General features: G+C 39.9%; 2 protein-coding genes across 6 annotated transcripts in view; both read left to right on the top strand.

Annotated features, from left to right (window-relative positions):
• Window positions 1-16,357, top strand: part of amfra (autocrine motility factor receptor a) — a 71,445-nt gene extending 55,088 nt beyond the window's left edge. For both annotated transcript variants that reach the window (XM_043707303.1, XM_043707302.1), the window contains 2 exons: window positions 4,191-4,378; window positions 14,091-16,357. In XM_043707303.1, coding sequence (XP_043563238.1) covers window positions 4,191-4,378; window positions 14,091-14,244 — 342 coding nt within the window. In that variant the 3' untranslated portion in view covers window positions 14,245-16,357. The remainder of the gene's footprint in view (window positions 1-4,190; window positions 4,379-14,090) is intronic.
• The window catches only part of bbs2 (Bardet-Biedl syndrome 2), an 89,383-nt gene continuing 67,078 nt past the window's right edge, over window positions 4,293-26,597 (top strand). The window contains exons 1-2 of one of the 4 annotated variants that reach the window (XM_043707298.1): window positions 4,293-4,378; window positions 21,154-21,279. In XM_043707298.1, coding sequence (XP_043563233.1) covers window positions 21,163-21,279 — 117 coding nt within the window. In that variant the 5' untranslated portion in view covers window positions 4,293-4,378; window positions 21,154-21,162. The other 3 variants (XM_043707300.1, XM_043707297.1, XM_043707299.1) reach the window with 3 other exon arrangements.

The raw sequence follows: 26,597 nt of genomic DNA, 5'->3' as shown, positions 1-26,597 counted from the left end.
TATACTCTTCTAAGGATTCACTTGATCTATCCTGTCTATACCTGAAAAATGTTTCCTTCTTTTTCTTAACCAAACCCTCAATTTCTCTAGTCATGCAGCAATCCCTACATCTATCAGTCTTTCCTTTCACCCTAACAGGAATATACTGACTCTGGACTCTCATTCTCATTTCTGAAGGGTTCCCATTTTCCAGCCATCCCTTTACCTGCAAACATCTGCCCCCAATCAGCTTTTGAAAGTTCTTGCCTTCTACTGTCAAAATTAGCCTTTATACAATTTAGAACTTCATCTGGTAGATCTGGTCTATCCTTTTCCACCACTATTTTAAAACTTAGAGTTATGGTCGCTGACCCCAAAATGTTTCCCCACAGACACCTCAGTCACCTGCCCTGCCTTTTTTTCCCCAAGAGTAGGTCAAGTTTTGCACCTTCTCTAGTAGGTATATCCACATTCTGACTCAGAAAATTGTCTTGTATACACTTAACAAATTCCTCTCCACCTAAACCTTACACTGGAACTGCCATAGTGTTAATGTTTGGGAACTTAAAATCCCCTACCATAACCAACCTGTTATTGTTACAGATAACTGAAATCTCCTTATAAGTTTGTTTCTCAATTTCCCGCTGACTATTAGGGGGTCTATAATACAATCCCAGTAAGGTGATCATCCCTTTCTTCTCAGTTCCACCCAAATAACGTCTTTGGATGTATTTCCTGGAATATCCTCCTTCTGTACAGCTAAAATGCTTTCCTTTCTCAAAAACACCACTCCCCCTTCTCTCTTGTTTCCCTTTCAATCCTTCCTGTAGCATTTGTATCCTGGAACAAGCTGCCAGTCCTGACCATCCCTGAGCCATGTTTCTGTAATTGCTGTGATACCTCAGTCCCATGTTCATAACCATGCCCTGAGTTCATCTGCCTTTGCTGTTAGGCCCCTTGCATTGAAATAAATGCAGTTTAATTTATCAGTCCTACCTTGTTCTCTGCTTTGTCCCTGCCTGCCCTGACTGTTTGACTCACTTCTTTCTCAACTGTACCAGTCTCAGATTGATCTCTTTCCTCACTATCTCCCTGGGTCCCACCGCGCCTCCTTACTAGTTTAAGTCCTCCTGAGCAGCTCTAGCAAGTCTCCCTGCCAGTATATTAGTGCCCTTCAAATTTAGGTGCAATCCATCATTCTTGTACTGGTCACTTCTACCCCAGAAGAGAGTCCAATGATCCAAAAAATATGAATCCTTCTTCCATCCTCCAGTTCCTCAGCCACATATTCATTTGCTCTATCCTCTATTCCTATCCTCACTAACTCGTAGCACCAGGAGTAATCCAGATATAATTACCCTCGAGGACATCCTTTTTAAATTCCTACCCAACTTCCTATATTCTCCCTTCAGAATCTCATTCTTTTCCCTTCCTATGTAGTTGGTACCAATGTGTACAATGACCTCTTGCTGGCCCCTCTCCCCTTTTGATGACATTGTGCACCCTCTCTAAGGCATCCTTGATCCAGGCACCAGGGAGGAAACACACCAATCTGGGTTTTTGCTGCTAGTCGCAGAAACATCTGTCTGTGCCTCTGATTAGAGAGCCACCTAACACAATCGATCGCTTGGAACCTGACGTACCTTTCGTTACATTAGAGCTAGTCTTGATACCAGAAACTTGTCTATTAGTGCTACCTTCCCCTGAGAATCCATCACCCTGTACATTTTCCAAAACAGCATAATTGTTTGAAATGAGGATAGCCACAGAATATTTCTGCACTGCCTGCCTACCTCTCTACCTTTCTTGGAGTTAACCCATCTACTTTTCTGCTGCTTTGTTTCCTTCCTATAACTGCCATCCATCACACCACCTAGCTCTTGTAAATTCTTTACTGTCTCTAACTGTCGCGCCAACTGACCCCACTGATCTGACAGGATTCGCAGCCAACGGCATTTATTGCAGAAATAATCCTCAGTAACCCATAAACTCTCTCGAAACTTCCACATCCGACAAGAAGAGCACATCACTCTACTAAAAGCCATTTTGCTGCTTTCAATCTACAGGCCCAGAAAATAGCACAGTCTTTTTGCTTTACAAAACATTGCTGTAGGCTAACTTAATACTTATGGCTTATATTTGTAAAATTTAATCGAGACAGATCCCAGTAAAAACAAATAAACAAGAAAGAACCCACTGTACTCACTATAGTAGATTTACAGCAAGTCTATACTTAGGCTATACTTAAACTATGCTTAAAACTGTTCACTTATCTGTTTCTGTGCTGTAACCTGTCCTAAACAAGTTCCTCCAAAATCAGTTACGAATTTCGCTGGTTAAGTTTTGCTCAGCACATTCCGATGTCCAGAGATATATGAATCAACCAGTGAAGGCAGTAACTGCTGTCAGTTAGCAGTGTAGATTTCTTTTTTTCTCTCTCCCTTACAAACAATGTGATCGATGCCCCTTTTGTCTTTTTCCTTTTAAAAATGCTGTTATTTTGACTTTATTTTTCTCTCCAAATTTCCAGAACAATTGCAACAGCATATAAAACAGCATTAAATTATCTGCAATGAGTCGAAAAGTCTACTCGTCTCTATATTCTCAATGGTAACTAGGGGTGGGCAATAAATGTTGGCCCAATTGGTGCTGCCCAAATGCCATAAATGAAATTTATTATACAGGACTTCTCTGTATATAATGTGAGGTACTGTATTTTAGTGCAAAGAATGGGATTGCATACTCCTTGCACATCATTAAAGTAACAGTACACAAGATAATCAGGGTGTTTTTTAGAAAAGCAAAGCATTTGGATTCATTTCTAGTAGGAAAGATTTGAAAAGTCGAAGTTATTTTAGATCTGCATATAGCCTTGTCCAAACAATACTTGTGGGAATACTTCAGACAGTTTGTCTCTATACCAAGAGGGTAGTGAAGTACTGCAGAACTTGCAGACAATATTTATTAAACAATGTAAGAACTGAGAGATTATACTTATCAGGAAAGATTTGAACAGTCTAGGGCATCATTCTAGAAAAGAGTTCTTATAATATGGCAGTTCTTTTAAAGGTAATGAGAAGATTTGATACATTAAATTTCAGAGAAAATATTTCCACACTTGGGCAAGGTCGAACCTAGGGCTGTAAATATGAAATAGTAGCTAATAAATCCAATATGTAACTCTAGCTATTTTTATTCAGAATGTGGAACTGTCTACTTTAAGGAGTAATTGTGATGCATAGTAAAAATACATGTTTGGGGAACCAGATTAAGTATGTGATGGTGAAATTAATAGAATATTAATTGGTTGAGATGAAGAAAGGTGTGAGGAGACTTTTGTGGAGCAGAAATACTGGAATGAACCTCATGGGCCTGTTTCTGTGACAGTCATATTTTGTAATTTTTTGTGATCTGATTGCATCCTCACATAGCAAGACATCTTTAAACATGGCAAAATGACTAACAGATAATTTTACAATATTACTTCATTATACTTTCACCTACATCAGAAATCTTGCTAATTTCCTTTCAAGTGAGTGGTATACTTGGAGCTGATTTGATTAGTATAAATTTTATTGAATTATCAGCAAAATGCCTCTTGCATATAATTAATGGACTGAGTGAAATCTTATAATTTACTGTTTAGCACCAGCTAATTTCCCCATTCAACAGAAATTTTTAAATTAGTAATAGTAAAGTAGATATTTTCATTTTGTACATCTTACAATTTTGATTTTATATCCATATAGTTAATTAGGAGCTATGATGGACTGGCTCATTAAATTACATTATCTTATTAAATTTGTGATTAGTTCAAATCTCAGTTCAAAATGCTTCCCTGTTTTAATGGCTAACAAAACCAATAACAGAATTAGATGGACCCATTTCTGGTCTGTTTATTAACTCGTTCCTCTCAGTTTTGACTTGCCTATGTCATGTTCAGTCCTTGCTGACAGAGAGAATCCTTCTACATGTAATGTAACAGCTGATCCAAATTTGCGAAGTTGCCATGTTGTTCAAGACAAAGTCTGAACAATGCATTCAAATGAAGTGAAAGTTAACTGCAGTTTGTATGTTAATGACTTCTGCAGATTTGAGTTTTTCAACAAAATGTGTATTCACTTGTTGCATTTTCTGTAAAATGTTTTACTATGAATTTGCTTAAATGCCCACGTACTTGACTTGTGACAATGTCATCTCCATTTCCTCAGGCTGATCATCCAGCACTTGAATTCAGCCAAGGTATGGAGGAAACATTTGGAGCTGACCCTGAGTTTGCACAAAATGATGTTCCGAATGAGGACTTCGAGGCACGGGGCAGTCGCTTCTCAAAGTCAGCAGATGAGAGGCAACGAATGTTAACACAGCGCAAAGAGGAGTTACTGCTTCAAGCTCGGAGGTATGGTATGACTAAACTGGGGAAAATTTGTGGTTAATCCCTGACTGATCAGTTATTATGGGCATTATAAGATTGTCAAGCAATTTTAGAAACTAAATAGAAAATGTTAATCTGTTAACTTGGATATGAAACTCTTAATGTTACTTCATCTCTTAAAGTTTAGCTTCTAATTCATATTGTTATTGCATCTCTTTTTTAAAAAAAAATGCGAGATAGCATGACTGAATACAAATGAATTTTTCACTGATTTGATAACCAGCATGGATTTGTAAAGATTCTGACAAACTAGTTTGAATTTTTGAACAAGTGAGAAAAATCGTTGAAAAGTGGAATGTCTGTGGAAGTTACCTCTATGAACTTCCAGAAGGTATTTAATTAAATCCCTTGTAAGAGATTTAGTTAAACTTGAAGCTGATGGAATGAAAGGCAGATTATTGACCTGGTTAAGAAATCGTGATTGACAGGAGTCAACTTAAAAATGATGGGCTGTACTTGGCAGGATATGAGTAGTGATCTCCTGCAGGGCTCTAATTGGCAAGTAGCCATGTTTATTAATTACTCGTATGATTGAGTAGATAGTCTCATTCAATTTGTTTATAATGCCACATCAATCTTTATGGTTTTGGACATACTACAGATAACACAAAATTATGAAAACATATTTATAGGTTAAGTTAATGGGCAAAAATGTGATACATGGATTTCAATAGAGCTCAATGTCAGGTTATCCACTTGGAATCATAACAAAAATGATCTTACTTTAATACTGTAAAACGTAAGGTCCAAAGAGATGTATGCACGTCATAAAAATATCATGGACAGATACTGGAAATAATAAAAAAATTATAAAAATGCCAATCTTTTGATCAAAAGTACTAGAATGCAAGTTATGGAGTCCTATGTTCACTTTGAGACATAATCAGCATCATATTTATAAGGTGTACTTAATATAATGCATTATTCCCTTGTGCTTCACATGATCATTATAAAATTAAGTATGGGCCCAACCATGTAACAAAGTATTGGGTCAGCCATCCAAAGCTTTGGTCAAAGGGGTAAGGGTTTAAGTGTCTTGAGCAAAACATAAGATAGAAAGGTGTAGGGAAGGTATACACGAGCTTGAAATAAAACAAATGGATTAAAAAAACCCTGAAAGAATAGCAGTTGCTATAAATCAGCAACAAAAACAAATTGCTGGAAAAACTAAGCCAGCCTGGCAGCATCTATGAAATCAAAGTTAACATCTTGGGTCCAGTGACCCTTTTTACGTTCTTGAGAATTTTAATTTTGCAGCTGACAACAAGTTTAGAGGGGTGATGAGCTTTATTTGCTTTCACTTTGACTTTGATGATAACCAAACATTGACATGGAAACAAAAAATAGAAGGGAGGCCAGATAGAGATCTTTGGGGGAAATTGTACAGGGCCAGGAAGAGATGACATTGATATTGATTCTCTGGCTATGGGAGCATCTGTACAATAGGGTTGAGGTGGGATCAGTCTGACTTCCAGCTGGATAACTGTGGAAAGCCAATTTGGACAAAAGTATGTAGGGTTGTTGACAATTGGAAGGATGTTCTTAAACCTATACTGCAATTCAGAGATTAGCAGACTGATACCCAGGCTCTGAGGGTGAAAGTTTGTGGAGAGATGACATTTTAAGGCGTTTTTAAGGTATATCAGTTCAGCTGGAAAACAGTTGTTGTTTGGGGTTGGAACATAGGACTATGAAATATAGCCATCAAGGCTTTTTCAGGAGTAAAGGTAGGTGACCCCTGCAAAGATTGAAACTATTTTGCAGATAGTCAGAGGTATTTAAATACAGAAAGACCCTTCAACCCATCATGTCTTCATCAGTCATTTATCTATCTTAGCGAGTTTTGAGAAGAGTTTAGCTCAGGTTGAGGTTCTGGATGTAGTTTTGCTTGCTGAGCTGGAAGGTTCATTTTTGGACTTTTCGTCACCATGCTAGGTAACCCCTTCAGTGAGCCTCCGGATGTTGTACTGGTAGTGCAGCCTCCAGATAAAGCACTGGTGGTGTAGCCTGCTTTCTATTTATATGTTTGAGTTTCCTTGGGTGGTGACTCCATTTTCTATGATGTTATCGTTTCCTGTTCTTTTTCTTATGCGGTGGTAAATGGGATCCAAATCAATGTGTTTGTTGTTAGAGTTCTGGTTGGAATGCCATGCTTTTAGGAATTCTCATGCATGTCTCTGTTTGACTTGTCCTCAGATGGATATGTTGTCCCAGTCGAAGCAGTGTCCTTCCTCATCCGTATGTAAGGATACTAGTGAAAGTGGCTCATGTCTTTTTGTGACTAGTTGATGTTCACATGATAAGCAAGCAGAAACATAGCCACCAGGATCATTAACGTCAACTAGTCACAAAAAGACATGACCCACTCTCAGTAGTATCCTTACATACAGATGAAGAAGGACACCACTTCGACTGGGCATTCCAACCGGAACTCTATCAACAAACACATTTGACTTGGATCCCATTTACCACCCCCTGAGAAAAAGAACAGGAAATGACATCACCATAGGAAATTATGTCACCACAGAAAATGCCATGATCAACCCAAGGAAACCAAAACACATAAATGGAAAGCAGGCTACAGCACTAGTGCTTCATCTGGAGCCTCACTGAAGATGTTACCCAATATAGTGATGAAACGTCTGAAAACTAACCTTGCAGCTCAGTGAGCAAACCTATATCCATTTATCCATCTATTTTAGTCTCCTTTTACAGCACTTGGCCCATAGCCTTGTATGCTGTTGTGTTTCATGTGCTCTTCTAAATAGTTCTTAAATGTCTTGAAGCTTTCTGCCTCTACCACTCTTTTAGGCAGTAAGTTCCAGATGTTCTTCACCTTTTGCTCAAATCCCCTCTGACCCTCTTGCTGCTCATGTTAAAACTATGCCGCCTGGTTTTTGACCTTTCTGCAAAGTGGAAAAATTTCTCTATCTGTACCTTAGTCATTCCTGTTCTAACCTAAGTCAGATCTCCCCTCAGCTGCCTTAGCTCTAGAAAACAATGCCTACCTATTCAGCATTGCTTTTTGGCTGAAGCATTCCAGACCTAGCAACATGGTAGTGAATTTCTTCTGCATCCTCCTGGAGCGTAATCATGTTTTTTTCTGTAGTGAGGAGCTGAGCAGCACATGGTATTTCAATTGTGGCCTAACTAACATGTGCAGTCCATCAACACACTTGCTGTTGTATTCAATGCCTTGATAAATAAAGACTAGTATCAATAAAGTAGGCAATTTCTGGATTGTTTCTGCTGCCATGTGTTAGTCAGAGTAGGATTAAGCAGATAGGGCAAGTGAATGCATGGCTGAGGAACTGGAGCAGCAATTCAGATTTTTTGGATCGTTGGAAGCTCTTCTAGGGCTGAGGTGACCTGTAAAAGAGTATGGATTGCACCCAAACTGGAGATTTTCTACAGCTACTTGAGAGGGTTTAAACTCGTCTAGAAGTAGGGTGTGACCCTGAACAATGGTGAGACAAAAGGGAAGGTTGATGCTCATGCAGAAGCTCGAAAGAGCAAGGTAAATAGACAAGGCAGGAAAGAGCACAGGAGAGAATGAAATAATTCTGAAGAATTAAATTGCATTTATTTGAATACAAGAGGCCTGACAAATAAGACAGATGAACTTGAGTCATGAATGGGTACATGAGACTGGGATATCATAGCTATTGCAGAAACATGGCTGAAGGATGGACAATATTGGTAGCTCAATGTTCCAGACTGCAGAAGTTATAGGAAGAATACAAGGGGAGGCAAGAGAGGACGGGGAGTGCTGTTTTTGATTCAGGAAAACATCAGTACAGTGATTAGAGAGGGTATTCCTGAGGAATGAACCAGTATCACTATATGGGTGGAACTGAGAAATAGGGGTGGTAATTTTGGGATTGTCCTATAGGCCCTCCATTACTAAGTCAGAAATTTGTAGTGAGATTGCAGATACTGTAGCTATAAGAATAATGGAGTTGTAATTGGGGATTTTAACTTTTCAAGCATAGACTCTGACTGCCATAGCATTCAGGTCTTGGGTGGGGAGGAATTTGTTTAAGAATATTTTCGGTCAATATGTAGATGGCACAACTAGAGAAGGGGCAAAACTTGTCCTCCTCTTGGGAAATAAAACAGATCAAGTGACTGAGGTGTTAGTGGGGGAGCACTTTGGGACCAGTGGTCATCATTCTATTAGTTTTAAAATAGTTAATGGAAAAGGATAGGCTTTGTCTGCAAGTTAAAGCTCTAAATTTGGGGCAGGGCCAATTTTGATAAGATTACATAGGAACTTTCAAGAGTTGATTGGAAGCTATTCAAAGGTAGAGGAGCATCTGACAAATGCGAAGCTTTCAAAAGCAAAGTAATAAGAGTTTAGAACCAGCATTATTCCTCTTAATGTGAAGGGTAAGGCTGGCAGGAGTAAGGAGCACCAGATGACCAGAAATATTGAGGCTCTGGTCAAAAAAGGGGCATATTGCCAGGTATATGCTGTTGGCATCAAGAGGATCTCTTGAAGACTATAGGAGAATTTGGAGTTTACTTTTAGAGGGTAATCAGGATGGCAAAAGGAGACATGAGATAACTTTGGCATATAAGGTTAAGGATAATCTAGAGATGCTAAAAGCAAATTAAGGCAAAAGAGTGATTGGGGAGAGAATAGGGCCCCTTGTCTCTGTTCTCTTGTCCATGTTTATCGTGGAGAAATATGTGGAAGCTAGGGAATTTGCAGGGAGTCATAGAGATGTACAGCATGGAAACAGACCTTTTGGTCCAACTCATTCACGCCGAACAGGTATCCAAAACTAATATAGTCCCATTTGCCAGCATTTGGCCCATATCCCTCTTATACCCTTTCTACTCATATACCCAACCAGATGCCTTTTAAATGTTGTAATTGTACCAGCCTCCTTCATTTCTTCGTTCCACATGCCATCCTCTGCTTGAAAAGGTTGTCCCTTAGGTCCCTTTTACATTTTTCCCCTCCTCACCCTAACCCATGCCTTCCAGTTTGGGACTTCCACACCCCAGGGAAAAGACCTTGTCTTATTTATCCTATCTGTGCCCCTCATGATATTATAAACCTCTGAGGTCACCCCTCAACCTCCAACACTCCCGGGAAAACAGCCCCAGCCTATTCAGCCTCTTACTATAGCTCAAATCCTCCAACCCTGGCAACATCCTTGTAAATCTTTTCTGAACCCTTCCAAGTTTCACTACATCCTTCCCATAAGAGGGAGACCAGAATTGCACACACTATTCCAAAAGGGGCCTAATCGATGTCCTGCACAGCTGCAACATGACCTCCCAACTCCTCTAGTCAATATTCTGACCAATAAAGGAAGGTCTACCAAACACCGCCTTCACTATCCCTATCTATCTGCAACTCTAGTTTCAAGGATCTACGAACCTGCACTCCAAGGTTTCTTTGTTCAGCAACACTCCCCAGGGCCTTACCATTAAGTAAATAATGTTTTGAAAAGAGTCCATATTACAGAAGAGGTGTTTGGATTCTTGAAACAAAGATAGATAAATCCCTGGGACATAATCAAGACATTGTTGGAAGATAGGGAAGACGTTGTGGGGCCCTTAGCGGAGATGTTTGTATCGTTGACAGCCCAGATAAGTTGCCAGAAAACTGGAGGATGGTTAATGTTGTGCCATTGTTTAAGAAAGACTGCAAGGAAAAGCTAGGGAACTACAGACAAGTGAGCCCAACATCTGGTGGGTGGGTTGTTGGAATTCTGAGAGAGGATCTATATGAATTTGGAAAAGTAAGGACTGATTAGAGTGTCAAATTTGAGAGATATGATTTCCCACGCGCAAAGCCATGCTGACAGAGTATTTTTATGAAGAGATGACCAAGAAGATAGATGAGGGCTTGTTAACTACATGGACTGTAGCGAGACCTTCAACAGGGGACCGCGTAGTAGACTGGTTAGTAAGGCTAATTAATTACATGGAATCTCGGAAAATCTAGGCAATTGGATGCACAATTTGCTGTATGGTAGGAGATAAAGGATTGCGATAGAGTTGTTTTTCAGACTGTGACCTGTTACCAGCAGTGTGCTGAAAGGATCGGCACTGGGTCCACTGTAATTTGTCATTTGTATAAAAGATTTGGATAAGCATGTAGAAGGCATGGTTCGTAGGTTTAGATGACATCAAAAATGGTGGCTTCTTGGACAGTGCAAGGTTTTCTAAGAGTATAATGAGATCAACTGGATTAGTGGGTTGAGGAGTAGTAGAAGGAGTTTAATTCAGTAACATGAGAGGTATTTATTTTGGTAAGACAAACCAGGGCAGGAATTGTACAGTTAATGGTAGGACCCTGGGGATTGTTGTCAAACAGAGACTAGGGGGTGCAGGTGCATAGTTCCTTGAAAGTGGCTTCACAGGTAGCAAAATTGGTAGAGAACACATTTGGCATGCTTGCCTTCATTGGTCAGAACATTATGTACAGGAGTTGAGGCATAAAGTTACAGCTGTATAAGACATTGGTAAGGCCATATTTGGATACTGCACACAATTCTGATTTCCCTGTAAAAAGAAGGATATTAATAAACTGGAAAAGGTGCATAAAGGATTTGCAAGAACGTTGCTCGGAGTAGAAGATTTGAGTTATAAGAGGAGACTGGACAGGCTGTGACATTTTTTCCCCAAAGCATAGGAAGCAGAGCGGTGATCTTAGGGTTTGTAAAGAAGGCATTGTTGAAGCGAATAACCAAGGTATTTTTCCCCAGGATAGGGGAGTCCAAATCTCCTGGGCAAAGGTTTAAGAAGTGAGGGGTAAGATTTTAAAGGAACCTGGAGGCAATTTTTTTTTTTTAAAACATTGGATGGTACATATATAGAACCAGCTGCCAGAGGAAGTGGTAGAGGCAGATACAACATTTTAGACATTTGGGCAGGTACATGGGCAGGAAACGCTTCTAGAGCGATGTGGTCCAAATGCAGGCAAATGGGGCTAGTTCAGTTCAGGAAACCTGGTTGACTTGGATGGTTTTGGCTGAAGGGCTTGTTTCTAGGCTGTGTAACTCTGTCCCACGTGCCACCTTAACCACCTTTATCCTTCAAAGATTTATGGATCACACCCAAGGTCTCTATTCTTCCTGGTGTCCTAGCGTTTGACATGTACTCACTTGCCTTGTTAGTCCTCCTCCCAAAAGATAACCTGCCTCACTTTTCAGGATTAAATTGTATTTGCTGCTCTTCAGCCATTTTATGACCAGCTCATCTATATCATATTGTAGTCTAAGACTTTTCTTGCTATTTGCCATACCTCAAATTTGTCATCTGCCAGCTTACTGATTATATTTTTTGCTTTCATACTTTTATTAATGTACACTACAAACAGCGAGTCACCCAGCCCTGAACACTGCGCACTGGCTAAATGCATCCAATCATAAAAATTATCATCAATCGCTCTCTGCTTTCTGCCATCAAGCCAATTTTGAATTCAATTTGCCAAACTGACCTCCATCCCATGGGCTGTTAGCTTCTTAACAGCTCGCATGACAGACTGGATGTGAGAAGTCTGACTGAAGTCCATGTAGACTATAGCAACTGCACTATTCTTATCTGTACATCTAGTCACCTCCTCTTCAAAAGAAAATTCTATGAAATTTGTTAGACATGATCTCCCCCGATAAAAGAATGCTGACTATCCTTGATTTAAACCATGTCTGTCCAAGTGACGATTACTTCTGACCGTCAGAACTTTTCTCTAATAGTTATAATACTGTCCCAGTTGATGCTGAATCTAGTGTTAAATTTAAGTCTGAGATAAATGGATTTTTGTTCATTCAAAAGCATTGAGGGATAATAGTGAGGGTGGGCATGTGTCATGAAGTCATACATTAGTACATTGAACGATGGAACAAATTTGAGAGGCTAAATGATCATCACTTGTCCCTGTTTTGTTCAAGGCTGTTTTAGAGGCATTATTTAAATATATGGCATAGAGCCCCTTAAATTCATGCAGATAGTAGCGAGGAAGAATGGTTTGGAAGAGGAACCAATTTTTAGTCAAAAGTTAAACCTTGCGAAATTCTTATTTAGATTAGATTCCCTACAGTATGGAAACAAGCCCTTAGGCCCAACAAGAACACACTGATCCTCCGAAGAGTAACCCACCCTATATTTAAAACCCTATGAGCAATTTATCATGGCCAATTCACCTGACCTGCATATCTTTGGATTGGGGAGGGGGGGGGAGAGGAGATCTGGACCACCTAGGGGAAACCAACGCAGACACTGAGAGAATGTGCAAATTCCCCACACGCAGTTGCCTGATGCAGGAATTGAGCCCGGGTCCCCGGCTCTGAGAGGTAGCAGTGCTAGCCACTGTGCTGCTCCGTTTGAACACTAAATAAGCAACTCTACAAAAAGGTACCTAATCTTACAGATAGACGTATCATAAATGAGCAATTTTGTTTTTTGAAAAGCATTGAACTTTAATTGTTAAGCTCAGCAGCTCTAAGGCACATGCGCTATGATTTAAGACTGTCTATACTCTGTTCTGGTCTTCTGCGATAAGCAAATTTCTTGACTGTTTCATATTCAGCATTTTATTGCTTTTGTAATCAAGAGTACCATGAAATACAAATCTTCTCAAAATGAGGTACAATGCTTTTGTTCACTGAAAGTGCTGAAAATCAGTTATTTCGCCAGCGAGCAAGGAAAGTAAGTCCAAAAGGCTGATGTTCTGGGCTGCTAAGGAAAAACCTGTTCTTCGCTTAGTCCCTGTAACATTCATGGATAACATGTTAAAGAGTAATGACCAAAAGTAATTCATCAACTTTTGTCTATTAGCATAGTAAATTGTCCCAAGGTTTCACCATGATAGCAAAAAAAATCATACTGCAAAGGAAACACCAGGGCTGAAGACTGAAAAGTGCTAGGTTTTAGTGTCTTGAATAGCTTAGTATAGATTCCAATGAGACAATTGCATAGGTAAAGATATCAAATAATTAATTCAAAGTCAGGAAGCGAGAATTTTCATTTATATAGCACCTTAACTGATTTCAGGACTTTTCAAACAGTTTTGACTGAAAAGTACTTTTGAAGTGTAAGATGTGGCAATTAATTTTCATGCAATGGACAGATTTTGATTGTTGTTGTTAACCTGCATAACATTCACTGGTGTTGCCAAAGAAAGATTCTACTGGAGAAGAATGATTTCCTTAAAGATATCTTTAAAGTAGGCTGCATCACACAGCTTGTTAGCATGCAGTATGTAAAATATTAATAATTTGTGAAGTATGGGGGAGGGTGGAGAGAGGGCACAGTTTACTTAACAGCATCAATTTGCTTATGGCATTGAAAGAAAACACAATTGGATATAAGTACTATAAGACTGCCTTGATTTCATCGTGATCTGATCTTGAACTTGTTAGTACATACAACTATTAAAATTTGAAAATAAAAAAAATCTGTGTTCAGATGCTGTGCAAGTGAGTTAGATAAATGTTAGTGTTTTGACTTGATGACTCAGTGGAGTGCTTCCTTACTTGCTGACTATTCACGGTCATCCACTCTGCACAGCCTGATCATGTTCACGACCATATCAAGTTCAGGACTCAGACCAACTACATGTTTGAAAAAATCTACTGGTATAAAGGGATCCTTGGGAGGAGAGAGATGACTGAAATTGTTGCTTATTATAATGACCTGCAAATTTATCTTCTCACAGACGGTACGTAAATAGGAGCCAGCATGAAGGAAACAATTTATCAAATGTAAGCATGTCCACTGAGCCACCTGTCAACATGGACTCTCTTACTTTGCGGCGTCGAACCTTGGCAGCTGCAGCAGAAAGACGTCTCCAGCAACGACAGGACTCTTAGTTCTGATGATGTGACACTGGGAGCTTACACTCTCTGAACGACATGTCTGGCTCTGTTTTTGCAGCAGCAAAGGGAGTAGCATCACAAACCACTCTGCAAATCATGCCATTGAGCTGGAGAGTTGTATATCTCGTAATGTGGCTGCACTAATGGAGCTGGATCACAACAGTATTGGGGGTGGGAAATGGCATGAATGGTTATTTTTTTACATACAGCCTTTGTGAAAACAATAAACAGCTTTTTACTTGCAAAAATAAATCTTAGTAGCTGCACGTGTCTGAAGGCTACTTTCAAACTCTTAAACTGCAGAATTTATGCAGTCTGCAAGGTTGCCTGTGGTGAATTTTGGAAGGCTGTTTGGTTCAAACAACTTATTGGGCACTACAGCATTGCTCCCTGGGGCCCATCAGCAACTGCGCTGAAAAGTGACATGTGTGCTGCGATATTTGGCAACTAATTTAATTTCTTTGTCGTTTCCCATTATACAGGAGGCATGGAACACTTTAAACCTACAGCACATCCTGCACCCTCTCCTTATTGCAGGTCATATGCAATAATTGCCTGTCTTCTACACAAGCTTCCATGCCATTTTGGCACAAAGTTTTAGTTCTGTTTCTGATTTTCTAGTTCTTGTTTCAAATGATCACATGTTATTTTAACTGCAATTCTGTTATTTCTTTAATTGATGCATCCTAAAGTTTATGAATGTATTATGTCAGAACCCGGCTGTTTCTGGCATGTGTCATGGCCATGGATTGATTTGCTTTTGATATCTTCTGAGTTATAACTCAGTTGATTAGTTAGAAATGAAGTGTGAGTGGTTGGGACAGTGTGATGCATGGTAACATCATGTCATTTCAATATTTTCATGAAAGTACCAAGCCCATATTTTTAAATAGCTTTAAGCAACTTCAACCTGTTTCCCAGAACTTGCTACCTTCAAAAACATGTCACTCCCTCTACAGCCATAGCCATTCTCATTTATCATGGAAATTACACTATCTAATATTAAAGTAGCATATGAAAACCTAAAACCTGGCATCCTGTCCACTCTAGGTGTATTAATTCTTGGAACGTTGACTGTGATTTGCCAGAAATGTCCTTTTAAGTTCTGAATATTTGCAGATGGTTGGATTTGTTTGATCCAGCTGTATGGTGTTTTATATAGGGTCTGTGGTACTGATCATGTAACAACTTGGTGACTTGAGCATTTAATTTTAAATAAAGTATTACACGTTTGCTCTTGCATTCAGCTTAATCTTTATCATCAGACATGCAAATTACAGAATTTGCATTTGTTTTTACTCCCTAATTCTCTGTCCAATATATTTTGAGTACACTTTGATTTACACCAATTTTATCTCATAACAGGTTACTGTCCTTTAAATTCTACCAAATATGTCAGCATGTAGACATTTGGATGACTTGAGAGTACTTGCTGGTCTCTGCCTTGTTTGAATAATGCGTTTTGGATGTTTTGCCACAATAATGACTGCTGGAGTTACAATAAGTTGAGGTATAGCTTTATCCAAAAATCTTGCTTTTACTTATTTCAAACATTTAACATTTTACCTTCCTTTCCCTGGATGAACCGTAGCCAATTTTTAGAAAGTTAGTTCAGCAACCTAAATGATATGGAATTGGAAGTCAATTTAATCACTCATTTTTATGAATACATGAACTATATTCTGACATGTTTTTCAGATTCTGCACTTAACTAGGTAGGCAGGGGTGGTAACTGCTTGATGCTGATACAGGCTTTACAATAGCTTTGTAATTCTGTGTTAAAGGGAGGGGTCCTTCAAATGTCAGAGCAATGTGATTAAGTGTTTATAATTATTTTTGACCTTTTTTAACTGAACTCAAACCTGATGTAAATTGTAATAGGAACACTTTATTGTGCACTTGTAAAACAGCAATCTCTTAGAGCCTTTCATATTGTACTGAAATCTCTCAGGGATGGGTGAAAGTGTAACACTTTGCAAAAAGCCTTGTGATGCTTTTCCTGAAATAGTTTCCAATATACAGTTTGTTTTACATATAAAAGAGCTATTACCCTATTTTTGTTTTTCTGGAATTATTTAAATAAAGTTCATTTTCTGGTTTGTCCAAAGTGAAAGTTGTAAACATTCTTTAAGCGGCTTTATTGAGAGGATTTATTTATTGAATATTTAACTGATCATGTGTTCTTGACCTTATTCCTTTATGTCTGGTCCTTTTCTGTAAAGAATTCTCCATGATTTACAATTTAAATGGCACTTGTATTAATACTGTTCAATGTCAGGAATAGGATTTTCCACCGGTAAGTTCATAGTATAGACCTGGAAACCATAATGTACATCGTTCTGCAATGTTTGGAGCAGACTTGAGGGTCTTCAATGATCTACTCCTGATCTGCATAATTTGCCTGTGCTGGTACTAAGTCAAAAGCAAGGGTGTTAATGCTATGTAATGGAATGTATCAGCTATTTTGGATACATGGAAGTGTTTCTGTTTATACAAAATGCTGAGTCATCTTTTTAATTCCATATTAAATTCTGTCTCATTCCTGCAGCTGTTATAACTGTATGCTAAATCTCATAAGGAAGGAAAAATATGTCACTGCTTGCTTTTCATAACTGTTTAGCAGGCTGCATTTGGATAGGAAGATTTTGTGTGTAGTCTTGGACTTGGTTATGGTGTACCCTGTCATCAAATAGCTTTCTGGTGCTTAATTATACTAAACAAACATCTAACAGTCACTTAAACAAAGTGACTGTTTGATATTTGTCACAAATCGTGGAACACAAATCATTGTTTCAGATCAATCCACACTTAGCCTAAATCCACACTTAGCCACCCTTCAATGCTTCAGGTAAATATTGAGGCAATGCCTTCATCTAGCAGAGGCTATGGTTTGGTTTGGTGTGTGTGTGTGTTTTTACCCATATCAATATTACTAATTTTGTACCTGTAGTGATGCTTGGCAGAACAGGAAAAAAACTATCATGTGCCCTAGTTCCTCCTTGTCATCTCCTAAAGATGTGGAATCTCAACACTGCAATGGCATCTAAAACATCTGTCGTCTACTATGGTTCAACACACATTTTACGTCTTCTACAGAATGTGAACGTGCCAGTTTCTATACAAGATAGATATATGTGGGAATGCAGTGGCCTTCACTCCAGTAACGTTCATACAACTGAAACCACAGAGCATGTCGTGGAATTCTAAATTGGGTGATTTGAGAAATTTGTGTCAAAACGTGCTAAGGTCGTCGAATAGAAGTAAATTGCGCTGGTAAAAATCCTTGTCCAGATCAGTTGAGAGGAGCGACATCGCTCTTTGCTGTGGTAGGATTGATCGTTTATTCTCTCCATTTTAACTGATTTTGATAATGTCATACTTTATTTTCTGGTTAACTTAAAACGCTAAATTCAAGGGCAATGAACCGATTTAAAATTCCCGAAATATGGCATTAAGGAAATTTAACCCATGGCGTCTTAATGTTACTGTAGAGAAGGTCACTGCATTCCGACGTAGATTTGGAATATATCCTGTATGGAAATTGGAACACTCACACTCATTCTGTAGAAGATTTCATGATGCATTACTAACTGGCAGAAGAGGGAGAGAGAGGAGTTGCGGCGTACATTTTTTAAATAATCAACGCATAACGAGCACATGACAAAAAGTACGCGTTCAAAACTCAACCTGGAGTTGGGAGTACTACCGTGACCCCACAGCAGGAGAATGTATTGTACATTACAGGGTCTGTATGTGGTGGTTGGTATGGCAACAGAAGCCCCACCCCCTTCCGTGTTAACCCCGTGACCTTCGATAGATGTCATGGGGTAGCAACGGAAAGACGCCGCGGGGGAGGGGAGAAATCCGGGCCGAGAACAGATAGACAGGGGGCGCGGAGAGCGCAAACTGGGCCGAGGAATCGACAAGTGGAATCCCGGGCCAGGCGAAAATAAATCCCCGGGGAGTAGAGTGCGGAGGAGGGGAAAGGGAGATCGATCCAGGCCAAGGGACAACGAGGCCGACATTAAAAAGCGGGACAGGGACCGGAGCAGGGAGACCGTAACTGAGAGACGCACAGCCCGAATCTAGGTAAAACGGGATTGGGTGCGAGGCTCTATCCTCAAACTCCCGACTGCTGGCCTTTTCAGAGTGGACTCGAACTAATCTAGTTAGAGGGGATAATCTTTGCTGGGATAATCTGCGGAAAACCCCGCACGCATCTCTGGGGCAGGATCAGCCATGGTTTACTCGAACTGAATGCTGGTACGATGGAGGACAGCACTCAGACTAAGGGTTATATTCCTGAAAAAGAAGTGGGCGGGATATCAGAATTACGAACCTGAAGCTGTCCCCAAATGTAAGAAAATAAACAGTTAAGCTTGTTCAAGAGGAACAATACCACAAATTGGATTTGCATTCGTGAAAGTTCTGTTTCCCAGGATGGCCAACAGCAGAAAGCCTGAATCTAAGTAAAATCCTCCCTGTACTCATAATTCGATATTATTCATGATATGTTAATTAAAAAAAAGTGTCTTTTATACAGTGATTTCACTATTATTCATATCACCTATATCTATAAATCCTCCTTTCTATTACATCTCTGCAGCACAACCACTCAACCATATTTTCATATAACTAGTGGTGAGAGAAAGATAATATAGAAAGAATCTATTGCAGGCATAGGTTTAGGGTGAGGGGGCAAGATTTGAAAGGGACAACTTTTAAGGGGCAATATTTTCACACACAGGATGATGTGTGTACGGATTGAGCTGCCAGAGGAAGTGGTGGAGGCAGGTACAATTGCAATATTTAAAAGGCATCTGGATGGGTATATGAATAGGAAGGGTTTAGAGGGATATGGGCCAAATGCTGGCAAACAAGACTAGATTAATTTAGGATATCTAGTTGGTATGGCCGAGTTGAATCAAATAGTCTGTTTCCGTGCTCTAGACTCTAATGAATTATTGAATAATTATGAGCAAGGTTAGGAAAGTTAGATCAATGGAATACAGGGAGAACTAGCTATTTGGATACAGAACTGGCTCGCAGGTAGAAGACAGAGGGTGGTAATGGAGTGTTGTTTTTCAGACCAGAGGCCTGTGACCAGTGGTGTGCCACAAGGATCAGTGCTGGTACACTGCTTTTCATCATTTACATAAAAGATTTGGATGTGAACTTGGGAAGTTTAGTTAGTAAGTTTACAGATGACACCAAAATTGGAGGTATAGTGGACAGCAAAGAAGGTTACCTCAGAGTACAACGGAATCTTGATCAGATGGGCCAGTGGACTAAGGAATGGCAATGGAAACAATCATAGATAATCATAGAATCCCAGTATGGAAAACAGGCCATTCAGCCCAACAAGTCCACAACGACCCTCCGAACAGTAACCCACCAAGACCCATTCCCCTACCCAATTGCTCCTGACTAATGCACCCAACCTGCACATCCCTGAATACTATGGGCAATTTAGCACAGCCAATTCACCTAACCTGCACATCTTTGGATTGTGGGGGGAAACCGGAGCACCCAGTGGAAACCCACACAGACACAGGGAGAATGTGCAAACTCCACATAGACAGTCGCCAGAAGCTGGAGTCAAACTCTGGTCCCTGCTACTGTGAGGCAGCAGTGCTAACCGCTGAGCCTCCATGCTACCCCTTTAAATAAATGTGAGGTGCTGCATTTTGGAAAGGCAATTCAGAGCAGGACTTATACACTTAATGGTAAGATCCTGGGGAGTTTTGCTAAATAAAGAGACCTTGGAGTGCAGGTTCATAATTCCTCAAAGGTGGAGTCTCAGGTAGATCGGATAGTGAAGAAGGTGTTTAGTATGCTTTCTTTTATTGGTCAGGATATTGAGTATAGGAGTTGGGAGGTCGTGTTGCATGTGTACAGGATATTGGTTCGGCCACTTTTGGAATATTCAGTGCAATTCTGGTCTCCCTCCTATCGGAAGGATGTTGTGAAACTTGAAAGGGTTCCGAAAAGAGTTACCAGGATGTTGCCAAGGTTGGAGAGTTTGAGCTATAGGGAGAGGCTGAATAAGTTGGGGCTGTTTTCCCTGGAGCATTGGATGCCAAGGGGTGACCTTACAGATGTTTATAAAATCTGGAGAGGCATGAATAGGGTAGATGGATATGGTCTTTTCTCTGGGTTGGGGAACTCTAGAACTAGAGGGTATAGGTTTAGGGCGAGATGGGAGAGGTTTAAAAAGGACCTAAGTGGCAACTTTTTCATGCAAAGGTGGTGCACATATGGAATGAGCTGTCAGAGTAAGTGGTGTAGGCTGATACAATAACAACATTTCAAAGGCATCTGGATGGGTTTATGAATAGGAAGGGAACTTGGGAAGTATAGTTAGTAAGTTTATAGATGATACCAAAATTGGAGGTATAGTGGACAGCAAAGAAGGTTACCTCAGAGTACAACGGATTCTTGATCAGATGGGCCAGTGGACTAAGGAATGGCAATGGAAACGATCATAGATAATCATAGAATCCCAATATGGAAAACAGGCCATTCAGCCCAACAAGTCACAATGACCCTCCGAACAGTAACCCACCAAGGCCCATTCCTCTACCCAATTCGGAGGGATATGAGCCAATTGTTGGCAATGGGACTAGATTAATTTAGGATATCTTGTTGGTATGGACATGTTGGACTTCTGTATGACTCTATGAAGTGTAAAGTTAGTTTTGGTCATGCAATCTACAAATGGGATGAATAGACCCAGACTTGTACCTGTGTTTCTGATGCGTTTAAGTAATGTTCTTGCTGTTTCCTGACAAATCAATCCATCTTTTGTTTCCTGACATCCTAATTGTATATTCTTTCCCCTCTTGATTTAAATTTTCTGCTCCAGGTGATAAATCATTGTTTTATTCACTTCTGTATCTGCAGGTGGCAGCCATGCTTGTCCCAGTTTTCACCCTCAAGCTAAACCACAGAATTAACCCCCGAATGGTGACTGTGGGGAAATACGATGGCACACACCCTTGTCTAACTGCTGCTACCCAGGCTGGCAAGGTACTGTCATACAATGTGTTGCTAGTGTAATCAGGAGTTGGGGTACTGAGTTTATTAGAATCAACTATAATTGAATTTGGGTTGTAACTTTGAATTAAGATATTGAATAAAGAGGTGTAATTACCTGTAAGGGCACTGGCTAACAGTGATGGCTTCTTTGAGGCACACACCCCTGGATTCTTTTGTCCAGTTTAGCAATGTAATGCAGTATGTCAAACTGCCAGACCATTGTGGGAGAATGGTAACTGAAGCAAGAGACCATAACTATTGGCATGAGCATTAAATGAGGGCCTATCGCTATCAACAATGACATCAAATGAGGAGATGTAACCATCAATTTGCATCTATATAGAATCTTTAACATAGAATTCTCAAAAGTGGGTCACAGATGCATTAAGAAAATCATAAATAACGGGTCAATGAATGAGATACTTGGAGAATAACCATTTAAAGAGTTCAGATTTAAGGCCTTGAAGAGGACAAGGGAAGGAAAGGAGTTGAAAGAGGTTTTTACAGTATGGTGTTAAAGGCATAAAGCTAAAGGCATAGTTATTAATGAGGAGGGGTAGGTGGGTTTGCACAATGGGAGTGGTAGAGAAATGCAGAAGTTGGAGATTCTGTTATGGGGCGAATAGAGGTTGTTGTGGGGTGGGTGTGGGCACTGAGCAAGAAGCAGTAACCAGTGTTATATTCCAAAAATTTAAACAGAATTAAAGTTCACACTTTTATGTGAGAGTTTTATTTCAGTAAGCTGCACTGCATAAAACTCACTCCTACTTGCTCCCTGTATTTATACCGCCAATTAACTCTAATATATTCACATGTTCCCTCACTCCATCAGGTCTCAGGCATTCATTTCAGAACACAGATAACTGCTATCCATCCATTTGAATTTTAAGATATCTCCATTCTCCATCTATACTGAAACTCAGACTTTTATCTTTCACACTTTTCATTGTGTGTGTATTGTCCCAAAGTCAGTAATTATTGATGAAGCATTTAATGGATATTGCTGTTAACCCCCTTTTTAGAATTTCTTCCAATATTTTCACTAAGAAAATGCCATATCACCAAGATCAAAGGTTTTCATCACTAAGGTACTCTGAATCATACAGCCCAGAAGAAGCCCCTTGGGCCTACACCAATTCATCTACTTTTCTGATCTTTTTAGCTTGGAAATGTGTTGCTGGAAAAGCGCAGCAGGTCAGGCAGCATCTAGGGAACAGGAGAATCGACGTTTCGGGCATTAGCCCTTCTTCAGGAATGATCTTTTTAGCTTCCCAAGCTGGAGGGCAGTATTTATCTTTCTTTTCCACACGAAAAAATAATGCCTTCCTGCACTCGGGGTTTCATGTTCCTGGCATTTCACAATGATAGAAATTTCAAAATATGTTACCCCATTTTTAATATTTTTAATCCCTTGTTTTCTTGAATTTTTCACAGTTGCACTCAGTTCATACTTAAGAACTGGCATCTACTTTTATTTGGTTTCCCAGCTAATTCAGTTTCCAGTTAGACTTTGCAATTGCTCTATTTCAAATTTGGACAATGCTATATCTTTTTGTGAAGCACTACCTTAATCAATGGGGCTAACATTTTCCAAATAATTTTGCTGATGTAAAGTAACACTTGATCCATTGTATATGATTTTCTAGTCAACATATTTAAAAGCTCTAGAAGCCAGACTTTTAATTTGAATTCTGTTAGAAGCCCATTTATGACAACATTTTCAAATTCACTGCTGTCATGCCACAAAAGAATCACCTAATATATCATAGATACTTGAAAGTTGCCTTTGTGGTGGCATGGTCTGCTTTTTCCTGAAGAAAACCCAATTTTAATAAGAGGCCATGAAACAATTATTAAAGAATGCAAATGGCATGTTTGCCTACATAATAAGAGGATTTGAACATAGGAGCAGGAATGTGTTGCTGCACTTGCACAGTCCCTAGGTGAGACCACACCGGGAGTATTGTATGCAGTTTTGGTCGTCTTCCCTGAGAAAGGATGTTCTGGTTATGGAGGGAATGCAACAAAGGTTTACCAAACTGATTCATGGGATGGCAGGACTGATGTATGAAGAGAGACTGAATTGGTTTTGACTATATTCACTGGACTTTAGAAGAATTAGGGGGAATCTCAAAGAAACCTGTAGAGTTATAACAGGACTAGATGGGGTAAACACAGGAAGGATGTTCCCGATGACTGGGGACCCCAGAACCAGGAGTCACAATCTAAGGATATAGAGTTGGTCATTTAGGACTGAAATGAGGAAAGATTTCTTCACCCAGAGTGGTGAGTTTGTGGTATTGTCTCCCACAGAAATATTGTTCATAGAGTCATAGAGTCCTACAATACAGAGACAGGTCCTTTGGCCCAAATTGTAGACCAAAATTACCATCCACACTAACACAATTTCTCTGCACTTGGCTTCTAAATCTTTCCTGTCCATATATTTGTCCAAATGCCTTTTAAATGTTGTTTATGTATCTGCCTCAACCACTTCTGCTAGCAGCTGATTTTGTTAAGTTCTTATTACTGAGGTCCTTACACACTTGATGCAATTGCAACACCCCAACTTCTGTGAACAAGCAAAATTTTATTAAACACTGTACAGTACAAACTTTGGAGAAGTCAGTCATGGTTGCGAAGCATGTCCAGGGAAGCTCTCCCTGAACAAAGGAAACGGTCCTTCCTTTATACAAAATCTTTACATCACAGTCAGTAATGCTCACAAGACAACCCCCAGTCACTCTCTCTCAGTCACATGCCACTCAAGACACAATGTAGTGACCACATCATCTCCAGAAACAATGTAGTGCAAATCATCCCTTAATGGCCAGATCTGGTATGATTTGCATTCCAACTGTAATTTTCTTATTGATTTCTGAATAAGGGATGAAAATGTAACTAGGCTTTTGAATGGCAAGGAAATGACCATGTAAGTTCACTTACATGTTCTCTGTAAGTCAGAAGCATCCCATGCTATCCCCGGGGCATTCAATATCTTGCAGGTCTGCCAAGCAAGCTAGCTCTTTAATATTACAATTTTATTTGCATACCATCCTTGTGTAAAAAAGCTACCCCTCAGGTTTTTTTATTCTATCCCCTCTAATCTTAAACTGATGCCTTCTAGTCCTCGATTCCCCAACCTTGGGAAAGAGACTGACTGCACTCACACGATCCATGGCTCTCATGATCTTATACACTTCGATACAAGATCCCCCCTCAGTCTACTCTGCTCTGAAGTAAAAAGTCCTAGCTTGTCCAACTTGTCCCTATAACTCAGACCATTGAATCCTGGCAACATCTTTGTAAATTTCCTCAGTAGTCTTTTCACTTTAGCAACATCCTTGCTCTAGCAAGGTGACCAAAACTGAACACAGTATTCCGAATGTGGGCTCACCAACGTCCTGTGCAACTGCAAAATAACTTCCCAACTTCGACACTCAGTGTCCTGACTGATGAAGGCCAGTGTGCCAAATTCCTCCTTTACTGCTCTGTCTATCTGTGACTCCACTTTCAGAGAACTGTGCACCTGAACTTCAAGGTCCCTCTGTTCCATTACACTCCTTAAGGCCCAACCATTCACCATGAAACTCCTGCCTTGATTTGACTTTCCAAAATGCAAGATCCGACACTTATCTATATTAAAGTCCATTTGCCATCTCTTGGCACATTTCCAGCTGATCAAGGTCCTGCTGCAATTTCTGATAATCTTCCTCACTTTCCACGATGCGACCTATTTTAGTGTCATCTGCAAACTTACTAATCATGCCTTGTACTTTCTCATCCGAATAATTGATATAGATAACAAACAGCAACGGGCTGAGCACCGATCTCTGAGGTACTCCAGTCTGACAAGCATCCTTCCACTATTACCCTCTGCTTCCTGCCAACAAGCCAATTGTGTATCCAATTTGCCAGTTCCCCCTGGATTCTATGTGATCTAACCTTCCAGAGCAGCCTATCATGTGGAATTTTATTAAAGGCCTTTCTGAAATTCAGAGTACATCTCCTGCCCTGCCCTCATCAACCTTCCTGGTCACTTCTTCAAAGAACTTACAGCTGAAGGGATTAAAGAGAATGGGGAGAAAGCAGGACAGGGTGCTGAGTGGGATGATCAGCTGTGATCATATGGAATGGCAGAGCAGGTTCAGAGTGCCAAATGGCCTTTTCATGTACCTATTTTCTATGTTTCCAAGACAGTCCTTACTGAACTATCAAACCTAGAGGCATCACTTAGGCCATGTATACAACTATATAAGATCCATAATGTCCTAAGTGTATTTAGCAGTTTTGAAGGACAAAACACTCCTCTCTTAAGCTGATCCTCCTGTAGAAATACAGCTTTAAGATCAGTTGATCCAAACACCCAAGCATTTGATGCTAACAAAACCAAAAAATATCAGTTCAAACATCTTGATACCCCACTTCAAAACCTTGTGCCACTAGCCTTAGGTAGTACTGGGGACATCTTTTGAGTACATATCCATTTTGATGGCACTTTTAAAAGGGAGAGGAACAGACAAATGCAGCACATGGCCAGGTCAGTGCAGGAGAGAGAGACAGGGAGAAAGAAACCCACACTGCTAACTGACACAGCAGTGAACCTGCGCAGTTACTGTCTTTGCTGTTGAATTCATGTATCACTGGACATTGGAGTGCGCCTAGGAAAATTAACAAACAGTGAAATTCACAACTGATCTTGAAGGCACCTGTTTGGAAGAGGTCACAGCACAGAAACAATTACGTGAATAGTTGTAAGTGTGACCTTGCTGTAAGCCTGCAGTAGTGAGTAGAGTGGAATCTTTCTTGATTTATGTTTATTGAGATATGTCTCTTGATTAAACTTAAAAATATAAGCCATAAGTATTAAGTTAGCCTGGAGCAGTGTATTGTAGAGGAATAAGACAATGCTATTTTCTGGGTCTGTAGAGTTGAAGAAGCAAAAATGGCCCTTAGTAGAGTGATATGCTCTTCTTGTCGGATGTGGGAGTTTAGGGAGAGTTTACATGTTACTGAGGATTATATCTGAAATAAATGCTGTTGGTTGTGAATTCTATCAGATCAAATGGATCGATTGGATCGACAGTTAGAGGCAGTGAGGAATTTAGAAGACCTGGGGGTGTGATAGATGGCAGTTATAGGAAGGGAGAAAAGTTGCAGATACAGTCACATAGATGGGTTAAATCCAGGAAAGGTAAGAGAGGTAGTGCAGGAGACTTCTGTGGCTATGCCCATTTCAAATAAGTATGCTATTTTGGAAAATGTAGGGGCTGATGGTTTTACAGGGGAATTAACACAAATTTTAAAAT

The sequence above is a fragment of the Chiloscyllium plagiosum genome, chromosome 17, assembly GCF_004010195.1.
Source record: "Chiloscyllium plagiosum isolate BGI_BamShark_2017 chromosome 17, ASM401019v2, whole genome shotgun sequence".
In the NCBI taxonomy this organism is placed as follows: domain Eukaryota; kingdom Metazoa; phylum Chordata; class Chondrichthyes; order Orectolobiformes; family Hemiscylliidae; genus Chiloscyllium; species Chiloscyllium plagiosum.
This window is presented reverse-complemented; position numbering and strand designations above follow the sequence as displayed.